General features: G+C 29.5%; 1 protein-coding gene across 1 annotated transcript in view; it reads left to right on the top strand.

Annotated features, from left to right (window-relative positions):
- LOC148312817 (UNC93-like protein) overlaps positions 1-25,724 on the top strand; it is a 96,981-nt gene that overhangs the window by 2,270 nt on the left and 68,987 nt on the right. The window contains exons 2-3 of the mRNA XM_088273444.1: positions 10,306-10,578; positions 16,572-16,734. Coding sequence (XP_088129570.1) covers positions 10,328-10,578; positions 16,572-16,734 — 414 coding nt within the window. The 5' untranslated portion in view covers positions 10,306-10,327. The remainder of the gene's footprint in view (positions 1-10,305; positions 10,579-16,571; positions 16,735-25,724) is intronic.

The raw sequence follows: 25,724 nt of genomic DNA, 5'->3' as shown, positions 1-25,724 counted from the left end.
AAAAGTATATTTTGTGGGTTCAATAAAAAATTTTTAACCTCAGGAAATAATTTAATTTAATTAACATAATAAATAAGGTATTAAATGAGGTTCGTTTAAATATTTTTGTAGTTTGCTTTAGTATTCCTAGATTCCGTTTACAAAGTTTATTAATATTTCCTGAAATACTAGATTTTAGGAAAATATTCCAGGCTTTTCTAAATTATTACTTTTTAAAAGTTATAAAGTCGTAATTAAGTATAAATTACGTTTAATAATTATGTTTTGTACAATAGATTGAATTAACCACAATTAATTATTTTAACTGTCTTTGAATAAAGATAATTTAAAATGAAATGTTATATGGCAAAATATACAACTGAATGCGCTGAAAACAATTTCTTTAGATATTCTTCTTGGCTAAAATACAATGCTTTTGTCCTTTCAAATATCGCAAAGCGGCTATCTTAACATTAAACAGCTTTTCTCGATTAAGTGTTCTCCCAGTATAAAGAGAAAGTAAATCGAATGTTCTCAATGTAACTGCTTCCCATATTATAAAATAATCTCGCCCACAGACGACAAAGACTCTATTCTATTATTAACCGCTGTGACAATAGCATCGTGAAAGGAAACCAAGCCTTCGTCCTTGTATTGTTTATATTGTAGATAGAACATCCACGAGGAACAGTAATGTATCTGTGCATTTCATTTTGTAATTTCATTAGATTTTCTGCTTCGTAAAATGATAAGTCCTCTTGGCTAGCATCTTGAAGGTTCCAGGGTTCGATTCTAGTATAGTCAACATAAGGATGGAACATCCAGGAGGGACAATAATATATCTGAATAATTAATAGAATTAACTTATAACTGAGTTTTTGTTTTTATTTTTTAATTTTAATTTTAAAATAAATAAAATTGGTTTTTACCTTCCGTATTTTAGTGGTTACTGCATTTATAAGTGCAAGCATGCTGTAGGTTCCCGAGTTCGCTTCCCAGTGGAGTCAAAATAAATATCACTGGTTTTCTACTCTCACATTTATTTAGTATCACCCAGAACTACTACTTGAAGCGCAGGACGATGCTTTTCCACCTTGCCTTCATGTATTTAAAGATCAATATAACGCTGCATCATTTTGATGCAGTGCTCTTTGCACAATTGTAAGCTAATAAGCCAAAAAGTTTTTTTTTGTGATTTGGAAAATGATTTTTTAATGTTTGATGAAAAGAACATATTTAAACTACAAAGTAATGGAATATTAAAATTTAATTAAATGAATGTCAGATATTCTCGAAACTAGTCATGTTAACATAAATTTACTAAAATAAAGTGTTTTTTACAATTTTTATTTTATTTAAAACATTATATTATTCAATAAAGTAAATGACGATTAAAAAACTAAAAATATAAATATTGCTTAAAATTTAAAACAGAGTACTTTACGTAAAAATTCGTAACAACTTTAAGCAAATCAATAAATAGTTTATGTATTTCAGTTAAACGTATCATTTATTTATTTATTTTTTTATATTTGTATTTACAAAAAGCGGAAGACTTTTCAATGCCAAATAGTTTTAAATGTAATTCAATTATACGTAATTATAAAGTTATTGAACAAAACTATGTATCTTTGCCGTTTAAAAACAATTATAAACTCTGTTTAAATACTGTTGTATGTGAAAAAAATATTAATTACGCCTTGATTCATCACTTCGCATTAAACGCAAATAAGACAATAAATTTAATTACACATTTACCCAAATATTGCTAGTTGAAATAAGTATAAAAACAAAGGATAAAAAGCAATTTGCAATATATTTATATTACGTTATAGTTATTTATGTATAACTTGTTGTATACGCGTTGCTGGAAAATGTATGTTTTTAAAAAAATGTTTAATATCACAATGTTTATTCGTCCGCCTCCGTAGTGTAATGGTCAGCACGCTCGACTACCGTTCTGGAGGTCCCGGTTGGATTCCCAAGAGGGGTAAAATAAATACTAGTGATTTTTTCACTGACATATTTATTCAATATTACCCTGGACTGGTACCTGAAGCGGAGGGCTGATCACCTTTCCTTCATGTGTAAACGATCAAGATAACACTGCGTTTATATGACGCAGTGCCCGATGCACCATTGGGGTGCGGATAAGGGTTTTATTATGTTTGTAAAGCCATGATAATATGTTTAATCAATTCTAAGAAATAACAGCTATCAAAAATCATGTTCTTCATTTGCAACGCTTAGTGTTGCATATTTTGCTGCTACTTTCAACAGATGGCGCAGCCATTGAGGTAAAAAAAAACTGTTTTCAAATTAAATGTTTGTACCAGTCACAGATGGCAACGTTTTGTTAAAATTTCAAAGCAACTGGTGAATTCCTAAAAGAGATTTAGGAATTCTTTACTTTTATTTTGGATTTTAACAAACGTAGGTATATTTACGTTTCAATTTATGTATGTTCATAGATATTTAAAAAATATATGTATTATTTTGAGTTCTGTCAAGGATATTATAAAATTTCATATTTTTTATTTATTATTTATTAATTTAATTTAAAAATAAACTGCAACTTATACTACATATGTATAATAAAGTTGGAAAACCTGTTTAATCTTTGATCAGATTCTTTACTTTTAATTTATTGAAACATGTCGATATATCATTCTCCTTTTTTTCCTTGTGACATTTATGTACATATTATGCAAATTGATAGAAGATAATTCTTTTTGTTATATCTGCAAGTGATTCTTGATAATGTTGAAAGGATAAAATCCTATTCAGTTGATTGACGATTGTATTTAGTTATTTATATATATTAAAAACCAAATTAATATCATGTTTTGGATATCGTAAATTCAAATTTCTGGTTTCTACTTGCCTAATAGGAGGTACTTACCTTTTGTATGAGATAAACATATTGTTATTACATAAAAAAAAAAAACTTAATTTATACATCATATATTACTAATTTAATACTGCAGTGTTGATGGAGCGGAAAAACCATTACAATAAAAAGTTTTTTTTTCTATATATGATTATGTAATATTTAATGATAAGAAAATATTGGTAAATGAAAAAGTTAATTCCCATGAATGTCGCTTTTAATAAATGGAAACAAATTATAATTAAATAAAAAAAGTTTACAGTCACAGTTGCAAAATACAGCTCTAAGCTGCCTTTGTGATATCGAACTAAATCCGAAATAAATGTTTTTTTTGTTTTAAACTTACTTACTAAAAAAAATAATGTTAAGTTAATTTGTTAACGAATCATGTTTGTTGTAAATTCGTCGCGGAGTCAATTCCCAGGGGGGTTAAAATAAATTTTAGTAATTTCACACTAATTTTGATTTAATATTATAATATATTAGGAGTGATCACCTTCATATAAGTAATGATTAAGATAACACAGCGTCAATACGACGCAGTGTCCTATGCTTTTATGGCTGCAGATAAGGGTAAGGTCATGTTAGGTAAAATAAAAAACGATTTAATTTCATTTATAATTTTTAACAAAAGCCATACTTGATCAGTGTTATGACGCGGCCAACATTGGGTAAGACATGTTTTTAATTAATTTCAATATCAAAGATTCCCTTTTGTTTTACCAAAAGCTTTTGAATTTGTAATTATTATCAAAAAAATATTGATTGGACAAAAAACTGTTGATCAATGTGTTATATACCATGTACATATATTTGTTATGTACATATAATTTATTCTATATGATAAGTTTATAAATCGTGTTTAGGACTAAGAGTTTTTTTGAAGTTGTCACAGTCAACAAGTCCAAATGAATTATAGCAACAAAAAGTATATATCAACTTACTAAGATAAACAAATAATTGTTCAAAATTCGAGACGTTTCTTTAAAACATTGTTATACTACAAATGAAATGTGTTTATACATTTGTATGTTTTTACATACATTTATATATACATATATATATATATATATATATATATATATATATATATATATATATATATATATATATATATATATATATATATATATATATATATATATATATATATATATCTATATATATATATATATATATATATATATATATATATATATATATATATATATATATATAAATATGTACCCATTTATCCATATGTTAATGCATTTTTATAAATATTCATGGTTTTGTGTATATTTTTAAGTCATATATTCAAACGATAAATGCACTAATCGTGAGATTAAATAATGCAGACGTGATGTACTGGAACGGATGTAATGGAAATAATATATTAAATATCAAACGTCAACTTAACAGTCGTAAGTATGTACAGGGCGAGTGATAGACATAAAGAAAAAAAATGAGGTGCATCATGAACTGGTTTTGTTTTTTGATAAAACTATGGATCCTTAAAATAAAGGCAAAAATAGGGAGAAGGATTAGGTTAAGAGTTAAGAAGGAATGAGAAAATGATTCTAGAAAATGATGATATGATGTACAGTAAGTGTGTGGCATTGGGGTTATGAAAAATGTTTCAAATATGTATTACCTATTTTATTTGAATCTTCCTTACTTCAATTTTTATAATTAATTCTATAAGGAAATAGAAAAAATAACGATCATCCAAATAAACGAGCCTTAAATAACGCATGTTTAATTACACACACATGCATACGCAAGTTGAGGAATATTTGTGAAACTGGATACAAATTATCAGGAAATAGTAGCCTTCCTGATTTTATTCAATTAATTTTCAATAAGGCAGCCATGTTTAGCTGGCGATATAATAACAATTATTATTGTAAAGGTATTTAAAGGTATGTGCATAAAAAGAAGTGGAATAAATCAATCAGAAATAACTACATCATATCACGATTCGTTTAATCATGGACGACCTTGGAAAGGTAATATTGTACTTAGTAAATTGGTAATGATATTGTACATTATATCTAGAGCAGTGTTCTCCAACCTCTATGGTACCATGCTTTACTTTAAAAAATTAAAAATCTCTATTAGTTTTTTATTTACCAAATGATTTCCAAAATAAAGTCAATTTGAATAAAAAATTCACAAATGCAATATTTACTATTTTTATTTAATGCTCATAAATAAATAAGATGTATACTATGCATATAACTTTTCAGCTCGAAAGAAAATAACTGCATTCGAATTACCTTCTGAAAACTGAAGATCTTTTTTCATACTGGTACTATTTATTTTTGAAAGGGGTTAGGGACATTAAATGAAAAAAACTTTAAAAACTTTACAAAATGTAAAGGTACGAACAAGTCAATCGCACACATGCGAAGTACTCCACTATACTTATATGCAAAGGCAAATAGCTGCGAGTTAAAAACAGTACACGTAAGTTAAAAACAGTAACAGTACATGGGTTAAACGAGTTAACAGTTAACTTAAAATTATACTTTTTGCCAAAACATGTATCAAATTAAAACAATTTTGGGGCTATTTGGATAATAAATATCTCGGTAAAGGAAAGAGATATGGCAAAATCTGTGATTGAATATGATAGAGGCCAGTTAAAATAATGCTTTGAGCTATGTTACGCCAAACAGCCGCAACTCGAGTTACGGCTAGTTGCCTTTACACCTTAGAACCTTAAAATATTTACGTTTGGTTAGAATTGCCATTTTCAACTAAAAATAATATGGAAATCTGCAAATAAAATAAAATATTCTGTCACCATATTCTTCAAAAGTGTGAGCTGCATTTTTTTTCGACAACAATGTAACAAATATTAAAGATTTGCGCATTGCCCCCCAGTGGGGCGTGTGCCCTACCTTGGCGAACACTGATCTAGAGAAAATGCCTTTACGTAAACGTGTAAAGTGTAATGATGTACATACCCGCATTAATTAATTGTGTATACAGTATTAATGTAGGCAGTTTATAATATTTCACCTACTAAGGAAGCCCGAGTACCTACATTAATTAATAATTTCGTATTTTAGGAATATATTCTTCATAAACGTATATAACCCTAAACGATATTGTAGTTTAAATTCATAATATTAAAGCACAAGTAGAACAAGATAAATTTTACTGTTTTGCCCATATCTAACGTGTCAATTTTTTTACGTTTAACAAAAATCGGTTAAGAAGTTTTTATCATTCCGTGTATTCCGCCCTGATGCATTTGAAGTTACAAAAAAAACATATTACCCGAGCTTATTACCTTTGCTTAGGACCCCTATATGATGGCGATTATTAAGGCCCAGCATTCGTTTAGTCGCATTCATTCCACCGCAGACCACCGGAGAGGTCACATGTCTTTTCAAGACCAATTTTTTTAAGAATGTATATTGGATATTTATTTTGGTTTTTAGAATGTTTATATTTAAACAAATATTTTCACTACTAAATACTTTACTCCTTACCTTTCAATAACTCTTTTCTTTTTAAAACTATGTAATTATTTTGAAAAATTATTTAGAACACTAATTTTTTCAATGAAATAACGGTGTTCAAAAAAATCAATTACGTCAAATGTTACCTGGATTTAGAGAAAATAATTTTCGATTTAACAAATACTGGGCCTAAATAATAGTAATACAAATTTGGATAATTTATGAAGCACCATTTTCTATAACACTACCTCAGGGGCCCTTACGTATGCTATGGTCCTGCATACAAACAAATATGTGTACTGTCTTTAATCTATAAAAGATGGTATTTACCATAATTCTCCTACTACTTTTATGTACGGTTGGTAATCAGAGAGGATGATATGCACCCAATATCTATCATATTATACGGAGTTCGAGATGGTAGATACTACTCTGTTTCCATAATTGAAACAAAAATTCAATCATTATCATCTCGTTGACAGCATTTTTTATTCAGTTAATCATAGTTTTACTTTACTACATTAAATGTATAAACTACTAACTAGTTATTCAAAATATCTGGGATTGGTTTTCTAATCTTTTAAAATTAGGAAAAAACATTCCGGAGAAGACGATATACTATGTTTTACTATTAATTTGGAATGAATCCTTTTTGTAAAGCAACATTGACATAAATTAATATTTTAAGTAGTTTTTATGTAGCATATAGTTATGAGGTAACGATGGCACAAAGTTTTATTGAATAAAGTAAAAAAATACATATTTGTGATACAGATTTTTTAAACTATGAATGTTTTAAAAAAGACGATAAAATTACATTGTAATTATTTTTATCACATAAATCAGTACCTACTTCACTCAAGGTTATCGATCAATATAATTACTTTCATTAATACGTATTGAACTAAATATTCATACATTCATCATGAATACAAAAAAAGAAATAAATTATATCTCAAGGTTATTGAAAAGTCAATGTCTTGTTATCACATATTGCTCGTGCTATAAGAGAAGATGTTATTATTAATTGTTTAATTTTTCATAATTTAAATATCGGTTTTTAGTAGTAAACTACCTTGAGGGTGTTTCAATTAAACTTATATATTAAAATTGATTGAAATTTCAAATCTTTTTAATGATTTGGAAAACAAATGTATTTTTATATTAAAATGACGTCTCTGCTGGTAGAAAATTATTTCATGATATTAGGTCACTGGCAATGACAGTGAAAATTAGAGCAATGGCACGGTCACCAAATCATCTACCCTGGCTTTTAGCTGGGAAGATCACTATCCTCATGCAGTTGCTATATCTGATCGAAGTGTGAGACTGTATCATTTAATTTGTTTTGGAATTTTATCAATTTTTTTATGATAATCTAGACCCCAGTAATGTATTGCATAAGTACATAAGTAGACGGAATTTTTCTTCTACCCTTTCTAGAAGCGTAACCACTGGAGTTCATAAAGTAGTGAAGTGTACTTTATACTAAATAAAGAGATTGGTTTTTTTGAAGTACTAAAATCCCAAAAAATCAATCTTGCTGCAGAGTTAGATATTTATTGCAGTCGAGTAATTTTATTTTTTTGTTTACTTATATTTTTTTCAGTATCCGGTATCAAACACTGCCAATGCCTACTTTTATTTTGAAAATTCTTGATTTTAATAATTGACAAAAATATGTATTGTTTTTTTTAATGATTTGTATCTCTAGGGAGAGCCAAGCAATCTAACAGTCAGTGATGTAGTAGATACTCCTCGTATTGGATAAAATGGTGTTATCAATTAAATTCTGTCATTTGGGTGTGACTATTTACAGTTTTTCTATTTTGGATGGGTTCAATGTCAATCTGTTTTGAACATCCTCATCCTATACACTAAATGCATCTATAAAAGGATAAAAAAATGTGTTTTCATGGTTTGCAATTATAAAAGAAATTCGTTTTTCATCCGCATCGGAGTAAAATTTTAATCCATATGATTAAATTAGTTATTAACTTTAGTATGTCGAAGAATTGTTACTTTTGCTTGTAAAATAAGAATATACAGTTAAAGGCAGGTTAAAATTGAATATGAAAAACATTAGTTTTTTTACCACTTGAGTTTATTTTATGACGACTAGTTTATAAAATAAACTCAACTGGTACAAAAACAATTTCATTTAAAATTTCATCATGTCTAACCACAAAGTGAATGCCAAAACAATAAATAAAAGTATGCAGGTTTTTAAGTGAATGTATATATATTTTATGTCTTAAGGTAGAAAAACTAGAATAAGTCGCAAGATACTTAAATACTGCGTACACAAGTGATATTTAAAAGCTACATTAAAAACTCTTAATTTAATCTTAATATTTCAGCAGCGTTTTATTTACTATTTATAGATCCAACTTTTTATCCAAAAACTATTCTTCAGACAGCAATAAGTTCCATGAATAAATATTCCAAATTTTAACAAACTAACTAGTTATTAAAAATTAAATTTTTATGATTATTATATTTGTTTTTTACGAAAAATAATTTTTCGTCTTTCGGGAATTATTAAATTTTCCTTGATTACATTTATTCATACATATTTTGTTATAAATTGGTGTGTTTTCAGTATTTTGCTGTATTTAATTGAACCCTGTTCATTAAAAGTTAAGAAAAGTTATTAAATGTCTAGACACATAAGTAAACATCTAGGAATTAAAAAATAATTACGTGGAGAGTTATATGAAAAAGTTGGATTCAAATAACTTAAATAACATTTAATTAAAAAAATGTCAAGATAGTTATTAAATATTTTTTTACAAACATAGAAGAAGTGGTTTATTTAAAAAGAAATATTAAAGTCTGAAAGTTAAAAAACCTCCCGACCTGTCACTAGCTGGTTTAATATATTATAACTTAATACACTATGAAACGTTTACTCTTCTACCTTTGACTGACAATCACATCACCCAAATTTAGAAAAGTTGTATTTTAATATAAATATCAAATGTGACATCTACGGTCAAAAAAATATATTTATCTTAGAAATTTTATTTGCGTATTTATTTTATTAGAGAGGTAGAAACGTTACATTTGAAATGTATTGTATATTTACCAACTATTTTGTATTATTTAAATATGTTTTTTGTAAAAAAATATTTTAAAATAAATAAAAAATAAAAATTAAGTTGAAATCCATCATGTGTGAACAAAAGATTTGGACATACTCGAAACAAAACACGTGTTTCGCAATCTCTTTAAGTAATGTAAAACGTGAAATTAATAATGATGGTAATTTTTATTAAACGCCATACAGAAACCCACAAAGAATCATAAGATTCTAGACATTACAATAAACCTTTTTTTTCAGATTTCGTTAGTAAAACCCATTAACTAAAATATGTTTAGGTATTGATAAAGTTAAATTGTCAGCATTACCACCGTGTTAAGTATTGTATGTGTTGCTGTCACTTCCAACAGATAGTATTGCCAGTGCGGTCATTTTTTAAATACACATTTTTAACGAACAGATAAAAACACCAGTCACGGTATATAAAAACACGCATGCTAAATGCAATATTGTATCAAAACTTCAAAATAATATTTTTATTTTTGTTTACATTTTGTAAATATATAGTATTTTTTCACCTCGTTTAGAGTTATGGTGGATTGGTTTTTAAAAATCCGTGTCTGATAATGACCTTCAATGCTTGAGTTGTATTTATTGATGTAACATGTGCCAAAATAGAATATACGCGAAAAGTTTCGCAACGTTTATTTTTGCAAATTTAATCCCGATCCTATCAAAATGTCAAAACTATGAGAAAGGTTGACTTATTGAAGAAGTCGAAAGGATTCAATAAAGGAGGGATTCAATAAAGATTTAACCTTTGTATAATGTTTGTAAAAAAAATTACTTGGAATTTCAAATCCAGTTAAAATAACAAAAAAAACGTATAAAAAACCATTCTTTCTTACAGATTTTATTTTTTAACTACTCTTTTTTTACAGGTTATATTTTAACGACTTCAAAATGTCTAAAGCAATGAGTAAGGAAGGAGAATTCAAAGAGGCTGAAGGTTTTGGAAGAGGGGAGAAGTTTCACTTGTACAAGAACTTGTTCATCATTTCTTTCGCGTTCATGATCCACTTCACGGCATTTCACGGAACTGCCAACCTGCAGAGTTCTATCAACTCCAGTCAGTCACTGGGAGCCTTGACATTGGCAGCCATATATGGGTCACTTCTGCTATCAAACATTCTGTTTCCAGTGATGGTCATCGGGTAAGCAAACTGAAGGTTAAATGAGATATTTTTTGTCACACTTAATGATATTTCTTTATAACCACTCAAAAGGCATACTAGGAAAATGATAATAGCGGATTGTATCCAAAAATTAAACGATTCTAAAAATACTGACTCCCTATGAGAAAGAATAGAACGCCACACTAAACAGTCTTTGCAAACAATCTTCGCCTCTTCTACATTCATGCATCTCCTCATACATTCCCGAAGATTATTCCAACTCCTGACTTGACAAATTTCAAGTAATTTAAATACTGGATCTCGCCAAGTTTTCCTCTTTCTTCTTTTACTTCCACATTCACCTCATAAATTTGTTTTACTATTCTTTATTCAATCATTCGATTCCCACGCCTAAACCATTTAAATACACCTTTCTTAATTTTATCGATAGTGATTATCTCTTAGCCTCGCATTTTTCCCTTACATTACCAATCGAACATCTATCATACATCGTTTTGCCGCACATTCGTCTGAGAGAACGCATTTGCCACCATTAAGTGATTTGACACCGTTCTTTTGCCAACGATATGTTTCACTAGGACTGCATTTTGTACTGCCAGTTAAGCTTTTTTTGACGATTTAAATGTAAAAATCAGACTTATAAATTTCTGTCACTCAACTAAGTGTCCATTATTCATCTCAACGCTACTTTTACAGAAGCAGCATAAATAAATATTTTAAACATTACACAGTTTTTTGGTATTTTAAGTGGAATAAATAAAATATTTATATTGTTTTCTTGTTACAACACTACTAAAATATTAAATATTTCACAGTCGAGGACCTATATACGTTATTACCGAGAAATCTGTTTGTGAATACAAGAAATGCGTCCAGAATATTAATAAATTTCCTTAAGCACTGCTAATAAAACGATAAATGTATCGTTACTGCATACATACATGTTTACAATACTTGAGCGAGTACTACAGTATCTCAGGATAATTGTTTGTCTTACGTATTTATACTCTCTTTTATTAAAATGCATATCGCATTACCGCTATTGAGAATGTTCGCTGAATACGTCTTAAAGCAGGCTTGGCCATCCCAAATTGCACCCCGGGCCGCAACGATGACGTAAAATTTTCCTGAGGGCTGCATACAAATAAAAAAAAATATGACAACAAATTTCATACTTATTGATTTTTTGTAGTATTTGAAGTATTTTAAATAATTTTAATGCAGAGGTATCAGCAAGTACTATCAAAGTAATTGTAAGAAAAAACTTTACTACAAACAGATGTGAGAAGAAAACATACATTGAAAGAACAAAAAATGTATTTGTATGTATAGTAATAAACTTTTGTATGAAATTTAACAATCGAAATTATTAATACGGACAGATAAATCAAAGTATTCTACCAATTTTATTTTAGATTAAAACAATTTATCAATGGCCGCTCGGTGCGAGATTTGAGTTTCTTTCCGGGAACTTAATTTTTCTAAATTCATTTCGCTGCAAGCAGATTGCGAGTTCTCCAACGCAATGAGGCCTAAGTTGTGCACGGGAAATATGAATCACCAGAAAATATGTATTTTATATAATTACAGAAACTTTATTGGTTTAAATAACTTATATATGTGTTTTGAATATTGAAAGCATTAACTTTGTGGATCATATTGATATATTATTTCGAGATATAAAAATAATTTGTGTTTTGATCCACTCACATTTTTACTAACCAACTAGTTTTGGCAACAACCTGTTGCCCTCTTCAGGGTTTAGTTTATAAATTCTGAAGTACTTTTTTTTAAATCGTCATACATGACCGTTGGCCGCACGTAAGGGCGCTGCGGGCCGCATGCAGCCCGCGGGCGGCGGGTTGGCCACCCTTGTCTTAAAGCGTCGACTGGCGTCTGGAAGATAGAATTGGGAGTACGAAATTCAAACTTTGAATTGTCCACAAACGGAACTTAAAACTACAAACCAGAATGCTGCTTCAATTTTAACGGGTTTGTAATAAACGCAAAGTGCCCTTTCCATACTAGTACCTATCTCCTTCTGCTCCCCTTTGAATTTTCTTACTTATGAAACATATTTGTCTTTCGCCTTGAGATGGTTTTTGCATTCATTGGTACTTATGATTTTATTTTTTGTATTCTTATATATCATTTATTGTAACTGTTGTTTTTCCTTCCAATAAAATAAAAAATAAAATTATCTGTTTTCCATTATACGTCCTTCACTTCTGATCTTTGGAGGGCAGTTTTAAGATGTACAGGCAACAACTAAGATCACAACGTATCAATCCAATGTTGAACCCCATGTACCATAATGTGTAGATAAAGGTCACATTTTTTTTCAGTCTTATTACATTTTTTACAATGCACTCATTATTTTGCCATACGCTTAAAAATATTAACATGTTTAATTCTCTTCACTCAGAGGATTTTGAAATTAATTAAACAGTGTTTTTATTATTTGAAAAAATACTTCAATTTCAAATTATATCTGTGAGCATAAGCGGCTCATTTTTAAAAATAGGTATCAAATTGTGTTAGAGTGGGTTCCTGTCCAGAAACGCGGACTCAAGAGTCCGCGACTCTAACCACGGGACTACTACCAGACAAATTCTATAGAAACACATTTCAAATGCCTCAAATTTATTGGATAATTCTATACAGGCAAAAAAGTGATGAATATATTTTTTAAATGCAAAACTACATACTTATTTCCTTGGATGGGTAGGAAATCAGATTCAAAAACATTTCGGAATATCGGTCTATTGTGATTCTTTATTAATTGTGAAAAATTTTAGGCGTGCGATGGTTTGACTTTGTAAAGAAAAAAGAGATAAGGCGTAGGACGCAGCAAATCTTTGTCACACCTGTCGTCAAGAAAAGGCCAGACTTGTTGCAGTTGGCTTGGCCATGTACTCTGCATGCCTCCCGAAAGCCTTAATCAAGACTCTTTTACAAGGCATCAGGTTCGCGCCACCCGGGACGACCACTGCTGACAATTCGACGGCAGCTCTCGTCAGTACTTCGGGAGGATGCAACGGAGCTGGCAGGCAACAAAAAAGCTGGGAGACAGTTTGTGGACTCCATATGCTCCACATAATGTGCGGATTAGGTTAAAAAATTGTGATACACAAAATCGATCAACTCCTCATTTAGGTGAAAATAAATGGAAGATGTAAAAAAACACTTGACAATTAATGATTCGGAAGCTGCTTGATAGTACTCGACGTAAATATTTCGAACGAGAATTTTTTTTAAGTTGTAGCCAACTTTCGATACCAAATATCATAAAGGAGAAGTTTGATTTCTAGATAATGGATAAATCTAAGTTTGCATAGACTCTCCTCGATTGTATGGAAGGCAGGGCCGGACAAAAGATGAAAAGACGAACTAAATAGAACTATATTTCCCTCGTGTCTCCAAATGGCACCATAACCACGCGAGAATTTCCATTTCGACAAATAAGACACCGAGCTTTCCGGTCATTTAAGATTCCACTGTTTACATATGAAATTCTTTCCCCCGATTAGCTCCAAACGAACTCCCTGAATAATAATAACTTTCCGTTATTACAAGACTACGTTATTGAATGAAATGGAATAACTTTCATACAATAAAATCAGCTTTAAAATCTACAGATAAAGTGGAAAAATTATACAAGATTACTTCATTACTTACTTATAATTATACCAACTTAATGCAGAACTTAAGACGATGTCAACATTAAAAGCTCCCAATTTATAATTTATTTTATCCTCATTAACTTCAGTAACACCAAATGGATCATATTATATAGGTACATTTATTCTGGTTAACATTTTTATTACATATGGATAAAAACCATACGCGTAGAATTTTTTTTTTTAGTTTCATTCATGAACCTTCATTTTTATTTTACAACTTAATTACGTAAAATGTAATAAATATATATTGCTTAAGATAAAATAAATTTAAATCTGAATTGAGAGAAGCCTTAGAAGTAAGATCAAATAAATGATATAAATGTTTCATACCAAAATTAAAAATAATGTAGCAATTTATGAAACAAACTATACAAGCTAGTAATTTAAATAAAGATTTTTTTATGTAAGTTATAATATATTAAGGAGAAATAAGGTTTTTTATATTTTTTGATGACGTTACGTTTTTTAAACTAAGAAAAGCAACATCAGGAAGTCAGATAGGTAATTAATTGAGGAGGATAAGTAAAGGAGCCAAGGAAGAGTAATATGATGGAAAGTCGAGTGCCAAGGATTGATAGTAATGTTTCAAGCATATTCAAAATGTCACTGCTAGAACGTACGAGTAGAATACTTACCAAGTGGAATGGAACGAAATGCAAAAGTACCGTTTGTACATCGAACGAGAAATTGTATTTATATGTAAAACTAAAATAAAAAACATCTGTTCACGCTTTTGTAAAAGCTTTTTACTTCCGTTTGTGATTTTTTTCAGGAAGAGGATTTCAGAACATCGGAACCCGGGAAAGGATAGTACAGAGAAGGTTAAAGGATTCTAGATCTTTCTGATAACAAAGGGATTAGTGCACGTCTTTTGCGCCTTCCTCTCGGATACTTTGTATTCGGGAGAATAAATACAAATATTGATATTCCCAAAGTGGGAATCGGGAAATAATACTACGTCCCAATTTCCTTCCCACAGAGAAAACACTCTGACCATACGAAATAAGATGTTTTTCAAGCTACTAGGCATGTTATTGTTTGGGATTAAGTCTTAATACCGAAATCCATTTGTGACTCGGCGACAAAATTCATTCCACCCTGAGAAGGGAGTGATATTAACATACTATTTTAAGAATTAAAAAGCATACATTGTACTTTATTTATTAATTTTTTTTTTTTTACTTTGTGGCATGGTAATATAACACTCTCCTTTTCATTTTTCGTTCAATTTGTGAAATACCATTTTTAAAAACACTACTTTGTTACTACCGGTTTCGGAATAATTATTCCATCATAAGGTCAAATTGAGATTAAAATTAAGTTGTAACGGTGTGATATTTATACTAAAATAAAATTTGAAAGAGAGAAAGAAGACAAATGAATCACACTGGGAATATTTTTTTTATTAATGATAAGGACAGTGTTAGCATACATTATTTTGTTATTCATTCTATCGAACAATAGAAATACATATTTGTATATACATCGAGTATTTAAATTTTGAATCTTTAAAACTCAAAGTTGCATAAAACCGAGAACGTAACGTGTGTCTAAAATAGGATGCCAACGTGGCGTGTGCGGTTGATAACGCATGTCTAAAATAGAACACTGACGTGGCATACGCGGTTGATAACGCATGGCTAAAATAGGATGCCAACGTGGCGTCCGCGGTTGATAACGTATGTCTACAATTGGATACCAACGTGTCGTACGCGGTTGATAACGCATGTCTAAAATAGAACGCCGACGAGGCGTACGCAGTTGATAACGCATGACTAAAATAGAACGCCAACGTAGCGTACGCGGTTACGGTGATTAAAGTACCTTCTTTTCCTCAAATAAGTTTATTATCTAAATATTTCAAAAAAATCCTTGTAAAAAATAATATTACATAATTTATCCAGTTTATAATATACGCGATGATTGGTCTGAAATAATATATCAATATGATCCACAAAGTTAATGCTTTCAATATTCAAAACATAAAATAAAAGCAAATATTTTATACCGTTATCAATTCTGACTAAAATGAACCAAGCTTACCACAGTTGTTTTATCTTTTTTAATGCCGTTTTGAATAAACTGATTTGTAGTCTTTGCTTTAAAAAAATGAGCTCAATTCTTTAATCCTTTTTTTGTTATAGAGTTAAAAAAGAGTATATATAATATATTTTGTATAATAAAAGCATTGTTAACTTTTTGGTGTGGTAATAGAACACTCGATCGAAACCGATAGTCAAGAAATAGTGTTTTTTAAAGTGGTATTACACAAAGTGAAGGATGAATGACAAGGAGAGTGTTATGATAAGATATTTACATACTTTTCAGATGGCTTGGTTGCAAGTGGACAATAGCGCTCTCCTTCATTGCTTACATGCCTTTCATAGGGGCTCAATTCTACCCTGCTGCACACACCCTCATACCTGCTGGACTCCTGGTAGGCTTTGGAGGCGGACCGCTCTGGTGTGCTAAATGCACATATCTGACAGTGGTAAGTCTTTTTTGTGAAATACCCAATGGCTTATGCAACAGCGCTTATCATGGCTCTACTTAGGATTCAACTTTATTAGAAGTTTACTTGTGAGTGGATTTGCTCTTTATAATAAATGTTACTATAATTTGATGAGTAAAAATTTTAGGCAAAAACACTCGCGTACATAAACGTAATTGAGGACACACATGTTTTGAAAAAAGTATTTGGAGGTACAGCGTGGAGTCCTGGTTTAACCCCTATGTATGGAAGCATGAATTTGACAGAAAATACAAAATGCGATCTCTCAGACAAACGTGCTCAGAACTTTGTATGATCGAGGTTTGAATGGTGATATAAAGTAAGAATGCAAGGATGAGATGAGCACTGTCAATAAAATTAAAAAAAAATGTGTTGAGATGGTTTGGGCACATAAAACAAATGTTTGAAGAAAGAATATTTAAACTTATTTATGAGAAGGTGATATAAAATAAATGTTGGAGTGAAAATCACTTATATTTATTTTAACCGAACCCAGAATCTTCTGTACGGTAGCCAAACGTGCTTACACTACACTTTGGAGGTAGACAAAACTTACATTTAACTTGATTAATAATAAAACTAGTCAAAGTATTTCGCAAATTCACACAAGAAATACAAAAGGGGTGCATCGTAATATCTCTTAAATTGTAACATTGGCATCAATTTTATTTCATAGCACGTACAGCACATAAACGTCTGAATAACCTTTATCAGAAAATGCATAAATATACCGAAAGGGTGGCGTGACGGGGATGAATAGCGGTCCTGCCTCTGCTTACCCTTACCCCATTGTGATATGAGTGAATAATTGACGCTCATATGTAATTTGTTTCGTTGTATGTAACATAATTTAATGTGTCATTAAGTATTAATTTAATATTAAAATAATATTTCGTGACACTTAACCATTTTTCTTGTCAAATTTACTTTTTAATTTTGTATATTTAAAACAAAATGCCTTTTAATTAAAGCATGGTAAAAATATAATTCTCTCCTTATCATTCATCGCTTACTTTGTGTAATGCCTTTTAAAAAGTGGTATTACACACTATTTGTCAGTTTTACACAAAGTGAACGATGAATTTTAAGGAGAGTTGCATATTACCATACAAAGTGAAAAATGTTTTTAAATAGAAAATGCATTTTGAAAAAAAAATGTGACTTAAGTTTTATTATTTCATTTTATTTTATTAATATGGACACGAATGCGTTTTTTTGGATAATATCTACGGTAGAAGAATGGTAGGTAAAAACAATTAAGAAGGGGGAAAGGAAGTCGATTCTCATTTTCATATGTTATTTACAATTAACTACTAGTAATGTTCAATAATCCCTTAATTGAGAATCCAGATTTAATACTTTAAAACTAGTATCTTTATTTAAAAATTGTCCTTTTTCTCCCAAAACTAAACAAAAATATAAAATAATAGACATGAAATGAAAAAAGATGAAAAATAATACTGCAAAAAAAACTTGTTGAATTTTTTTATTATATTATAATTGTTAAAGAAATTTCGTAATAATGTTATATATATATTTTTTGAAAAGTTCATTTTTGTGACCATCATACATTGCTGATGTGATAATTCCAGAATTCCCCGTATCACGAAATTTAGCCTTTCGGAAAACTCAATTTTCCTCATAATACAGTTTTAAAACGAGCAATTGCAAAGTGAATACTCGTTTTTTATTTTTGAAAAGATTTTTGGGAAAAGTTTTAAATAATGTTATTTCGCAATCCTTTTGATAGCTTTTTCATAAAACTCGTTAAAATTTGTAAATTTGATTTGATATTTAAATCATTACTTTTTTATTGAAGCAACTGTATATTATTATGTCAATATGAGAAATGATGAAAGCAAAAGATATAAAAAATTATTACAAACCAAAAAATTAATTATCACCCCAACCAATCTCAACTTTCTAGTAATAACCTTGAGGTGACTTAAAAAAATACGAGATATCATTTAATTTCATACTTATGATCTCACATTTATTTTCATTTATGTATTTTTTATTTTAATTTCATATTTAACTTTATGTTTCTGATTTTAGTAGACATAATATATTAATCTGGTTTCATATTAAAGTAACAGTAAAGGTTATACCTTTGTTATGTGGATTTTTTTCAGTTTTATTGCTTTAGTATTTCTGCTATGGTTCAGTTCGATTTATTATTTTTTAGTCTGGTTATATGAAGAAAAAAAAAGGCATATTTCTTATAAATTGAATTGTACAATTCTTGTGAAGCAATGAGAGATTGAAAATCTATGAAACAACAATGCAATCCAAAATATTGAAAATAGTAACAGCAGCTGTCAAGAACTACGCTTTTAACCATTAGCAATGTTTATTTTCGGGTGTGCTTTGTGTGTTTTTCTGATACACTCAACAGATGGCGCTGTCATTGCAGTAAAAAAATATTTTCCGATACAGGTAAAAATTCTTGCATTTTAAATGCAAAAGCAACGTGCTCAATTTTCAAACCAATCGGTGAATAAATTAAGGAGATGAGAGATTTTGAACCAATTTATATTTTTATAACTGATGAGGATTTATGACCGTGATTAAATCAATTATAATCTTAAGTATCATTTGTGATAATGTAAGAATCCTATTCATGCTGAACCATTTTTACAATATGTTTGAAAACACAATATGTTGGTATGACAGTAATACAACAGTAGTAATTTTATTTAAAAGTAATAGAATAGTTTTTATTCGTTTAGAATAAAATATATACTATACATCATCATCATCTTCTAAAGGCAGCGCCTTGTTGTGTCAGCCACTTGTCTCTGTCAGTCGCCATCCTCTTGAGCTGCGAATAGGAGGAGACGTCCATGAGCCGCTTCAAATCCTGGAAGTATGAAGTTCTTGGGCGGCCTCTTGTTCGTTTTCCCAAGATTCTTCCTTCGAAGATGTTGCTAAGAAAGGTGCTATGTCTAATTGAGTGCCCTATTAGCTTGGCCTTCCTCTTCAAAATATGATTTATAAGCTCTCTTCTTTCTTTTACGTCCTGCAACACCTTTTCGTTGGACTTCCTTACGACCCATGATGTTTTGGTCATCTTCCTCCAAACCCACATCTCAAATGCTTCAAGCCGGTCTTTTTCGTACTTTCGGATGGTCCAGGTTTCACACCCATACAACAAAACACTCCAAACAAAAGCCTTTATGAATCCTTTTCTTACTTCAATTTTAAAATGTTTGTTTGATAGGAGGCTGTACTTTTTCATAAAAGTTTGCTTGGCTAGCGTTTTCCTCTTTTTTATGTCTAGGGTACATTTATTGTTATATGTTAGCGTGCTACCCAGATAACAGAATTGATCCAACTGTTGAATTACTCTATTTCCGAGAAGTATTGTTGTTATTATATTATACATATTGTGTTTTAAATGAAAACGGATTTGATGGTTTTTTGAAAATCATACTGTCGCATTCTTAATACGAACTCAACAAGCATTGTCTTTGGAAGATGTGTAAAATAGTGTTTTTTTTTAAATACACTTACAATGTTATTGCAAAACATAAATTCTTTCTAAATGGAACTAACGATTTTATTAGTAACATATGAATTATATGTAAATGGAAAGCGATTCGAGCCAAAAAAACTGTTTCATTATTTTTCATAAAAAGAGTTCTTTAGTCTCGAATCACGAATCTCGAAGCGAGAATATTTTTCGTCAGAGGCTATTTCGGCGCCAAGTGTTTCAATGAACTGTTTTTTATGCCATTTCACCCCTTATATCGTTGCCGTCGTCACTTTGATGAAAATGTACAAGATAAGAAAAATTTGAAAGAGACGCATTAAAGTAATCAATGACAGTTTTATTTTCTGCAAGTTTATTTAAGTACTCACATTATATACTTCATTTGAGTATTTTATTGTTATTGACACACTTCATAATTTAAATTCATTTTTCAAATTAGTTACGCAATTTAAAGATTTTGATATATCGCTCACTCCTTTCAAGAACGTCATTAGTCAAAAACTTGATTTTTCAAGAGAACGTTTTTTATGTTTAAAAATATAAAACAATGTATTAAAAATAAATATCAAGCCACTTATTGAACTTTCTACTGTGCAACAGATTTTCTTAGGTAAAACCTGAAGGTTTTTTCTCCATTTGAAAAATGTTTAGTTTATTTAAAAAAATAATTAAATAATACCTTTTCTTCAAAATGCAAAAACAACATTTTTTGCCCTGTAGCGGGTAAATATTAAGTTAAAAAGATGCCTCTTTTGCTGGGATATAGTACACAACTGAAAATTGACGATTTTTGATTTTTGACGTTCTTAGAAGGAGTGAGCGATATATGACATTTGTGAATATATTTATTTATGCGTGTGAGTATATATTATATATAAATACACATATATATATATATATATATATATATATATATATATACATTGCTATATTAGAGCTTTATAATTTATATGTTGAGGATTGTAAAAACGGTTTCAACCCAGGAAAAGTGACGGGCGAGATAAAGCTTTCAAATATCTAGATTGTAAAAGGAAGGTTGAACATTCCAAAGAAGGTTGTTCAGCAGTCCAATCATCATTCCCAAAGGTAAATTAGTTCCGCATGTGGAAAAAGCAAATGGTACGCGTAACTTGGCTAAAACGTAAATACAATACGTAGTACGTCATCCACAGGGTTCGTTAACTACAGTGAGATATGAAAAATACACAAGCATAAAAATTTCTTGCACAAAAAACGATCGGTAATGTGCGAAAAATAGTATTTTTTTATATAATGTCAGCATTTTCGTTCACTCATGATCAAAACTACGATCTTCTCTCGATAACAGGAGGTATAAAAAATGCGAAGCAATATTTTATATTTTATTTCTGTCAAAAAAAAATAACTTTGATAATAAATAAACAACAAAACTTTTCTTCTTTTTTCAGAATTATACTCAAACTTTGCACCCACTCAATTCGTTCTTTTTACTAGTATTTCTCTATTTTTTTTCTTCTGTTACGTAGGATGAAATCTCTTTATGTCGAGGTCATTTGTGTTAAATAGACTAAAAAGTAATTTAAAAAATACTATATAATTTATATTGAAAGCATTAAATTTGTGATTTTACATTTTATAATTAAAATGTTACATTGTTTTATAATCTTTATCAATATTTTATTAAAACTTAATTATAATGTCTACCAGTTTCGAAGCTAACCGGTAGATATTATAATTTATTAATAATAAAATATTTATAGTGATTTTTAAACAAAGTTACATTTTACTCGTAATTTAAAAAAAATACTTATTAAAATAACTACGTTAATATTGCTTTACGCCTTTAAAATGTGTATAGATTTAATATATATATTTTAAAGATGAATGGCAATTTATGGGAAGGGAATTTTAAACATCTTTGAAATTTACCGGACTTCCAATATTTTTAGTGCTCGTTCACAAATCTGAGATGATTCATTGAATAGTTTTTTTTTGTATAAACATCTCAACAAAAATGAAGAAGAATATGAAATATCATAGTTTCAACTTGCAATGCAATGCAATATATGTATATACATATATATAATATCATCGTCCTAAGGTTAACGACCTAGCACTAAGTTGGCTTAATTGATCACTTTATGCACATTTTAGTATTTTTAATCATTTTAGTATACATGAAGAATGTAATATTTTTCGTAACATGGTATTTTCCACTTCTTTCTGTTTTTTCTAGATTGGCATGAATTATTCCAAAAAACACTTGTACCTTGCAATATTATTAAAACATTGAATAATTACATCTTGTATTTCCACATAAAACACGTCATAAGCAAATAGCTAATAATAATGGGTTTGTTGAGTTTTATTTCCAAACATTTTTATCGACGAATAATATTCAATATGCACTTATACACTCTGTCAAGAACTTCCGCTTTCTTATCTTCCGGCGATCATTTCTCTTTGACATTTCCGGGGCATGTTATGTTTAAGAATGAATCCTATCTCTAGTCAATTATTGTTCATTCAGTTTTCAATGCATTTTAATGAGGATTCCTATTCTTGCTCTCTCATTTTGAATGCATCTTATTTTCTTCTAGCATTTCATAAAAAGGTTTTTAAATGTATGGACATATTAAATTAAATGTACGTATCGCTCACTCCTTTTAAGAACGTCATAAATAAAAAAACTTGATTTTTCAGGAGAAAGTTTTTTAAGTTTAAAAATATAATACAATTCGTTAAAAATAAATATTAAGCCGCTTATTGAACTTTTTACTGTACAAAAGATCTTTTTAGCTTAAATTTGAAGGGTTTTTTCTCCATGTTAAAAATATCAAGTTTATTTAAAAAAATATATTAAACAATATCTTTTCTTACAATTGCCAAAAAAAAAAAACAACACTTTCTGCCCTGTAGCGGGTAAATATTTAGTTGAAAATATGTTACTTTTGCTGGGATATAGTACATTTTCTGGGCTTTCCGAAAAAATGGACAACTGAAAATTTTCGATTTTTGATATATGACGTTGTTGAAAGGAATGAGCGATATAAACATTTAATTTTATATGTCCATACATTTAAAAACCGTAAAATTACCAATGTAAAAAAAAAAAAACAAATAAATTATTATAAATGTATGCGATGTTCTTACCGAATCATTTTACATACAAGGAGACGCCTGAAAACCTAATTCTCATTTTTTATGATTTTTTCAATTTGACCGATTATTTAAGTTACAACCTTTTGGGTGTATCCAAATTCTTGTTCACATATCTGGGTTTCTACTTTGTGGAGCTATTTTTACATTTTGACATCTTAACAATGATGAATTCATCTATGTTGAGATGCTTTATAAAATTCTCATCATCATTGGTTTCATTTGAAATTATTATAAGTTTCATTTACTAGTTTTATTTTTAAAGAAGGATGAAAGTAAACTGAATGCAGTCGAAATGCGATCTCTCAGAAGAATGTGCGACAAAACGATGTATGATAGATGTGCGAATAGTGAAATGAGGAAGGAATGCAGAGCTGAGATAAGCATTATCGATAAAATTAAGAAAGGTGTGTTGAGATGGTTTGGACATGTAGAACGAATGAGTGAGGAAAAAACGGTAAAACAAATTTATGAGGCGAATGTACGTGGAAAAAAGAGCAGAGGAAGACCGAGAAAAACATGGCACGATCAGGTATGCCAAATACTTGAAAGTGGTCAGGTTAGGAGTCGTAACAATCGGCGGGTATGTATGAGGAGATGCATGAACGTGGAAGAGGCGAATAATGTTTGCAAAGACAGAGTGGTGTGGCGTTCTATCCTCTCTGCCTACCCCTGCGGGGAAGCGGCGTGATGGTTAGTTAGTTAGTTAGTTAGTTTTATTTTACTTATTTATTTATACTTACAACTTTGTTACAACTTTTATTATTATAACTTAAGTTGAATTTAAATTCCAGACTTTATATTGGACTAATTTAGCAAATATGAGTTATTTTTAGTAATTTTGTTACAGTAATGACGTCAGAAATATGAGAGGAAAAGGAAAAGAAACAAGTGTTTAGTTTTTAAGATCCAATGTTAGTGTGAAATAAGAAAAAAAATGTTGTGAAACAATGTGACGTAAAATTATTTTTAATTTCATGAGAACGAATTTGCACTTTTAATATATTTCTACCTAAGACCCAAACGAGAACGCTATGTGCACTAACAGTGTTTTGAAATTTGTATTTTGTGTCTATGGAAAATATCTTGTTTTTACACTTTTTTTTATTATCTTATTAAAGGATGAAGATTCGGAGAAAAATAATCTTGAAAGCATTCGCGTAATTCCATGGCTCAAATCTTGTATTTAAAATGAAAACGATTTTAACTTTGAAAAAAACAAGTATATACGGCAATTTAAATGTCTTACAATTTATCGCAAACAAAACATGTATTATATCTTGAAATTGCAAAATATTCTCGGTGGAATATTTTCGTATGTAGATTTATTCGTATGCCGGCAGCACATTCGTAAGTTTACATTTATCTACATAATGTTTTTCTTTTTTGCAATCACTAGGCGTTTTCTTTGAGGGATTACGTATATGTGAATGTGAATTCAAGTGAACATCAAACACAGAAAGGGAAGAGAAAGTGTGTATGTTGTTGAAAATATTATGTTTATCTTGAAAGGCAAATGGTGAAGGCATCTCCATAAAGGATTTTATTTTCAAACATTACTGCGCATGACGAAAATCTAAAAAAAATACATATAAGTATGCAAATTTGTTTTTATTTATTTATTAAATTTTTTTTGTATTTTACCTTAAGGGTGATTTAAAATGTATTTGAATGCAGCTGAATTTAACACCGTTCTCTAGCAGAAAATTTCCGGTGTGATGTATTAAAATATGACATGAATTTATGTTTAATTGGACGTGGGATATTTGTTCAAAGGTTATACTTTTCCATGAGAAGAAAGAAACAAAATGAAATCAGCAGTTTCTGTGTTCTCAAAACTCATTCACCTTGGGTTTTGAATGACGATTCAATAAAAAAAAGTCGGTGAGCTAGTAGAGTATTTGTATATTAATATGAATAAGGATTTAATATATCAGTACCAATTTAACATTCTAGATTATTTTAAATATAGTAACTCATACTTAGTAAAAACCACTATTCATAAAAAGTATTATGATACGTGTTTTGATGAATTTGATATCAATATCAAACACCGATATGAAAAGCATCAATATACGTGTTACAATAAATTATATTTTAGAGTAGTATTTACATATCAAAAGGTTCATATGTTTTCCATGCGTAGATATGACTGCATAATGACTGTGGCATAAATTGATGAAACATTTCACATATTAATAAGGGTAAAATATTCATTTTTACGATGATTTTTTTCGATAAATTCATGCTGTAAACTTGTATTATTGATAAAAAAATTCAGTGAGGTAAAAGCTTCCCATAGGTGCGTTGAAATTAAACCGACCATAGAACAGAGCTG

Source organism: Brachycentrus maculatus, unplaced genomic scaffold (genome assembly GCF_059751285.1).
Source record: "Brachycentrus maculatus isolate JH-2025_06_01 unplaced genomic scaffold, ASM5975128v1 h1tg000032l, whole genome shotgun sequence".
Classification (NCBI taxonomy): Eukaryota; Metazoa; Arthropoda; class Insecta; order Trichoptera; family Brachycentridae; genus Brachycentrus; species Brachycentrus maculatus.
This window is presented reverse-complemented; position numbering and strand designations above follow the sequence as displayed.